General features: G+C 58.3%; 1 protein-coding gene across 1 annotated transcript in view; it reads right to left on the bottom strand.

Moving 5' to 3' along the window:
- Positions 1-5562, bottom strand: part of LOC135405886 (maestro heat-like repeat-containing protein family member 1) — a 67782-nt gene extending 62220 nt beyond the window's left edge. The window contains 2 exon segments of the mRNA XM_064640441.1: positions 1141-1489; positions 5229-5562. Coding sequence (XP_064496511.1) covers positions 1141-1489; positions 5229-5562 — 683 coding nt within the window.
- Between the last annotated feature and the right edge of the window lie 712 nt (positions 5563-6274).

Genomic DNA, 6274 nt, shown 5'->3' with positions numbered 1-6274 from the left:
TCTTGGTGGTTTTTCTGGAGAGCACATGGCCTCAGGATGTGCCATCGTTCAGTATGGGAAAAGGGGCCAGAAATCTGCAGGTCAGGATTGGGAAGTGTGATGAAGTAGTGGGAGGTGACTCCTGCTGTCCCCTGAGCACTGGTGAGCTCTCATATGAGGTGCTGGGGACACTTCTGGAATCCCCAGTGGAAGAAGCTCATGGATTTAGTGGATGAAATGCAGTGCAGGCCATCATGGTACTGAGGAGGCAGGAGCATCTTTGATAGAGAAGCTGAGAGAGCTGGGACTGGCAGGAGACAGGGCTGGCCAGGGGAGTGTCCTGAGTGTGTGTGAATCCCTGCTGGCAGGGACTGAAGTGGAGGGAGCCCAGCTCTTGTCAGCAGAACACACGGGCAGACAAGGGGCCCTGGACACAAGGGAAACAGATGAATTGCATGGCCAAAGAAGACAAGCCTTGTTGTGTGTGAGGGAGGTGAGAGTGTGGCAGAGGAGGTGGAGAGTCTGTGTGCCTGGAGCTGTAACGCTGAACTGGCCATGGTCCAGGCCAACTGCTCTTGCGGGGTTGGTTTGAGCAGGAGGGTTGAAGCACTTGCACTGCATCCTGGCCAAGTGGCTGATGTTGTGTCTGTGCTGGGCAGGTGAAGAGTCATGGTGGGGAAGAGAGTTTGTGCAGTGTGTGCTGGCGCAGAGAGACTTTGCAGAGGCGTGTGCAGGGAGCCTTGTTGTGTGGAAGCCTTTGGTGTGGCAGGTGATGGGGTTTTGTGCCATGTTGTGGCAGGGCCCCCTCCACCCCTGTTCCATTGCCCGTCTGTGTTAGTGCTGGTGACAGATTTGCTAAGAAAGGTGTTGTGGCCTTTTTCCAGATTCTCACTGGCTGTAGAGCCCTGGCCTTGTGCGAGTAAAGATGTAAAAAGCATTGGAATCAAAAAAGGGGAGGCCTGAGAGACTTTGGTGCAAGGAGAATTTTATTGCGTCAAAGGAGTGAAGAGACAGGGGCAGGGAGTATGATGGGCGAGGTGTGAGGTGCAAGTAGGGCGACCATCAGCCGAGGTGCTTTGCTTGCAGGAGATATTGGTGCAAGAGTGAGAAGGGCAGGTCCAGCGGGTGCCAGCTGTGGTGGCAAGAACCTTCAGCAAATGCCGGAGCAGCCAGGCCTGCCAGGCCAGAGCAGCCAGGCCTCCCAGGCCGTAGCCAAAGCCCACGGCCATAGCCCAGGCCGTAGCCTCCGGCCCAAAGCCGCCGGAGATGGCTGTCCCTGGACGTTGAGCTCGTGCCCAGGCAGCCCCTGCGGTGGATCCAACGAAGGAGCTCTGGGGGAAGGAGGTCATGATGGGCCCTGGGAAGGTGACGCGGACGGGGGAGGGCTGGATGAGGACGGTGAGTCCTGGCACTGCCTGACACAGGGCTCGTTGCAGCTGTTGGCCAGCGGGGTGGGTCCGCAGGGGCGGGCAGAGGTCGTAGCAGGCCATGGGTGTGGTGTGGAGGGGCCCTGGGAGGGCAGGCAAGAGAAGGTGAGAGAAGGTGAGAGCAGAGAGGGGTGTGAGGCAGGTGGGGTGGTGGGGGTGCTCGGGGCGGTGTTGCAGGGAGGGCTGGTCAGTGGGGAGGCTGGTGTGGGCTGTGGGGAGGCGTGAGGGCTGCTGAGGCTGGGTCCGAGCGTGCTGGCAGAGAGGGGCCAGGGGGGCGTGTGTGCAGGAGCAGGAGGGGGTTGTGAGGGGCTGGGGGCTCCCCTGGTGGTGGGCAGAGAAGGCAGGAGAAGGCTTGAGGAGAAGCGTGGCAGGGAGAGAGGCGCCTGGCCGGCTTTTATGCTGCTCCCTTAGGGGCGGCACAGCCTTGGCCCAGCCCTGTCAGCTGGCGGCAGCTTGAGGAGTTGGGATTTGAGGAGGGTTGATTGTTGGATGTGTGTCAGGGAGGGCTGAAGAAACAACCAGAGCCCAGGAGTGGTGTGATGTCATCAGTGAGGTGATTTTGTGGTCCTCATGTGCTGTGGTTTGTGGGTGCTTTGTGCTGACTGGTCACCTCTTCTGTGTTACTGGATGTCCATCAGTCATTGTGTCGCACCCAGGAATACTGAGGGAGCCATTTGATGTCTTGGGGAGGCCACTCTCCATCAACTTGAAAGGTCATAGTCCTTTGGAGCAATTCTGAGGGATGAAAGAGAGCTCATCCCCTGCAATTGTGATTGAGATCAAGAGAGAGGAACTAGAAAACTTGCAGCTGCTCAAGCTGATTTCAAGCTGGTCACGTTGATTCCTATGGTCCATTTAGATTTCTGAAATTTTCATCACAAGGTACTTGGTCATTTAAACTTTATTTCTTGCCTCCTGAACAAATGCAAGAAACAAATTTTCATTGGGGCTCAATCCTTTTTGCCCTGGCTGCTCTGTGACGCCAATTCCCTTATTCCGCATTCAAGCCATGAGATTTCACAATATATAACTCCTAAGTTGTAACATCTGGACTGTGAGCAAAAACTATAATTACTAGTGAATGGTCACTGGCTCCTCTCTCCTGTCATTTTGCGGATGTTCCTTTGTGGAATTCTGTGATTCCATATCCTGCTCTCGAGCCGCGTCCATCTGACCCTTGGCGGCAGCTTGATGGGTTGGTTGTTGGGAGGATTTACATGAAATATGGAGGTCAGGGCATTTGTCTGATGTGAGCAAAGCACTGGAGAGGTGGGGTGTCATCAGTAAGGTCACCCCGGTGTCCCTCGGGGGCTTTGGTTTGTGGGTGAGTTGTTTAGAGGGGCCCCATTCCCTCTCAGCCTGTCGGGCTGGTCTGGGCCTGTGCAGCCGTGCTGGGTGGAGGGGCTGCCCCTTCAATCCCATTCCTTCCTTCCAGCCTCACTGCCAGCTCACTGAGCCTGTCTTTGAGCCTGGCCTTTGTCACTGGCTGTGCTCTGCTGTCAGCAAGTTGACCTTTGGGGTCACAGGGCTTGTGCTCTTGTTGAAGATGAGCATCCAAAGAAGAGTTTGTGCCGGCATGATGGGCATCTCCTTCCATTTTGTTGGATTCCCCCTCCAGCTTTCTCCCAGCTCACACAGCCTGGTTTTAGGCTCAGCCTTGCCCCCCACCCCCTCGCCGGTGTGCTCTCTGGGGGCCTGGTTGTCTCTACTTCTGCTAAGGTTGTATCTGAGTGTCTCAGGTTCAGCTGCTGACAGGTTTTGGTCTCAAGAGTTCTGCAGGTGTGGCTTCTGGGAGAAGGTTCCAGAAGCTTCCCTGGTGTCTGACACAGCGAGTTCCCACTGGCTCCATGTTGATCAGCTGCTGGACAAAGCAGAGGCAATCCTCATTGATGCAGCCATTCTGTGATCACAGCCTGATCTGGAAGGGGCACAATGAGTGCTCAAGAGGAGGTGGAAGAGAGGAGAGAAACCATGTGAGAGGAAGAAGTGTGGGGTGATGAAGGGCAGTGCCGAGGGAGGGAGGAGGTGGCCCAGGGGCTGTAGCAGAATGTGCTGTGCAGCCCGTGGAGCCAGAGCATGGTGGGTGAGGCTGTCCCCCGCAGCCCTGGAGGTGCAGGGTGGAGCAGAGATGCAGCTGCAGCCCCAGGAGGAGCTGCCAGCAGAGCCAGGGAGTGCCCAAAGAGGCTGTGAGGCCGTGGGGAGGGCGAGCTGGAGCAGGCTCCTGCAGGACCTGTGGCCCCCTGGAGAGAGGAGCCCGCCGTGGAGGAGGTTTGTTGGGAGAGCTTGGGAGCCCCTCCAGAGCCACGTTGAGCAGCGTGTTCCTGAAGGCCTGAGCCCCGTGGGAGGGAGCCAGGCTGGAGCCATTTGTATGGAAATGCAGCCCATGGGAAGGCCCCGTTGGAGGACTGTGAGTGTGGGATGGAGCCCACACTGGAGCAGGGGGCGAGAAGTGTGAGGAGGAAGGAACAGCAAAACCAACATGGGATGAACTGACCCCAAGGCACCTTGTCCATTGCCCTGAGCCACTTGGGGAGAGGGGGCAGAGAACTGGGGAGTGAAGTTGAGTGTGGCTGAAGGAGGGGTGAAGGGAAGGTATTTAAGGTTTGGTTTTCTGTCCCATTATCTTACTCGATAGTTGAATTTTAAATGAATTAAAATAATTTCCTTGAGTGCAGTCAGTTTTGCCCACGATGGTGATTGGTGACTGAACTCCCTCTCCTTAACTCCACTCAGGAGCCTTTCCCCATCTTCTCTGTTTTGTCCACTGGTGGGAAGGGACTGAGAGAGGGGCTTGGTGGGCACTTGGTGTCCGGCAAAGATCAAGCCCAACCCCGCAGAGCCCCAAATTGTCAGCAGAGCAGGGTCCCAGGCTTGTCCCTGCCCCTGGTTCCAAGGTCTCCAGGCTGTGCCTGAGGAATGCCCAGTGACGGTGACCTCCCAAAGGGCACTTGCTGTGGGACGTGAGAGCAGAGGGATGGGGGCTTGGGGTCACGTGCACAGGTGATGCAGGGCCCCTGGAGAGGGAGGCTGGTGGTGCAGAGACCCCCAGAATGGGTCCCTGTGGGGCCCTGCAGTGAACAGGGGATGGTGGCCGGGGCATCTCCAGCAGGGATCAGTTGAAGACCCACAACAAGGGGAGATCCTGGCCCGGGGACTGCCAGGCAGGAGGAATGGGGAGCGGGCAGCCAGAGGGACAGTGCAACAAGGGCCCAGAGCTGGGTGAGCTGAGGACCCTGTGGAAGGGTGGGTGGTGAGCTGGACAGCCTGCATGGGTTCCCCAAGGTCCTTGGAGCACGAGGGGACACCCCTTGTGTGGGTGGTCCTGAGACCTGTCTGTGAGAGAAGATGGTGTAAGAGGGACTGGAGGTGTTTGGGGTGGGAGCAAAGGGTTGGGGTGTGCCAGGGAATGTTGTCATGTCAAAGCCTGAGTGTGATGAGTGATGGGCTGGTGTAACTTTGTGACAGACCCTCAAGAGCCAGTGAGTGCTGCTGGTGGTACTGGTGAGATATTTCCTAGGAGAGGCCTTGTGGCCCTTTTCCACCCACCCCGCTGGCCTGTTGAGGCCTGGCTGTGTAGGGGGTGAAGTTGGAAAAGCCCTGGCAGAATAAAGGAGGCAGAGGCATGTCAGGCTTTGATGCAGGAGAACTTTATTGAGTGAAACAAGTGAAGAGAGAGGAGCAGGGAGTGGGATGGGCGAGGTGTGAGGTGCAAGGAGGGCGACCATCAGCCGAGGTGCTTTGCTTGCAGGAGATATTGGTGCAAGAGTGAGAAGGGCAGGTGCAGGGGTGTCAGCTGTGGTGGCAAAGACTCTCAGCAGGTACCGGCGCAGCCCAGGCCTGCCAGGCCAGAGCAGCCCAGGCCTCCCAGGCCGTAGCCAAAGCCACGGCCATAGCCCAGGCCGTAGCCTCCGGCCCCAAAGCCGCCGGAGATGGGCTGTCCCTGGACGTTGAGCTCCGTGCCCAGGGCAGCCCCTGCGGTGGATCCAACGAAGGTACTCTGGGGGAAGGAGGTCATGATGGGCCCTGGGAAGGTGACGCGGACGGGGGAGGGCTGGATGAGGACGGTGGAGTCCTGGCACTGCCTGACACAGGGCTCGTTGCAGCTGTTGGCCAGCGGGGTGGGTCCGCAGGGGCGGCAGAGGTCGTAGCAGGCCATGGGTGTGGTGTGGAGGGGCCCTGGGAGGGCAGGCAAGAGAAGGTGAGAGAAGGTGAGAGCAGAGAGGGGTGTGAGGCAGGTGGGGGCGGTGGGGGTGCTCGGGGCGGTGTTGCAGGAGGGCTGGTCAGTGGGGAGGCTGGTGTGGGGCTGTGGGGAGGCGTGAGGGCTGCTGAGGCTGGGTCCGAGCGTGCTGGCCGAGAGGGGCCAGGGGGGCGGTGTGGCAGGAGCAGGAGGGGGTTGTGAGGGGCTGGAGGCTCACCTGGTTGTGGGCAGAGAAGGCAGGAGAAGGCTTGAGGAGAAGCGTGGCAGGGAGAGAGGCGCTAGGCGGCTTTTATGCTGCTCCCGCAGGGGCGGCACAGCCTTGGCCCAACCCTGTCAGCTGGCGGCAGCTTTGAGGAGTTCTCATTTAGGAGCGTTTCTATGGAATTTGAGTGTTGTGGCATTTTTGAGACATGACCAAAGCACTGGAGAAGTGGGGTGTCATCAGTGAGGTCACCCCGTGTCCCTCGTGTTGTGGTTTGTGGGTGTGTTTTGAGGAGCAGCCCCATTCCTTCACAACCCTGCCAGGTTGCTTTGGCTTTTTCTCTTGTGCTCGGGATGAGGAGCTGCCCCTTCCATTGCAGTTGCTCCTTGCCCACATTTCTCCCAGCTGGCTCAACCTGTCCTTAGGTCGGGCCTTTCTCAGTGGCTTTGCTCTGGGATGGGGTCGTTT

The sequence above is a fragment of the Pseudopipra pipra genome, chromosome 1 (genome assembly GCF_036250125.1).
Source record: "Pseudopipra pipra isolate bDixPip1 chromosome 1, bDixPip1.hap1, whole genome shotgun sequence".
Lineage (NCBI taxonomy): Eukaryota > Metazoa > Chordata > Aves > Passeriformes > Pipridae > Pseudopipra > Pseudopipra pipra.
The sequence above is the reverse complement of the archived record's forward strand: the minus strand, read 5'-3'. Positions and strand labels throughout refer to the sequence as shown.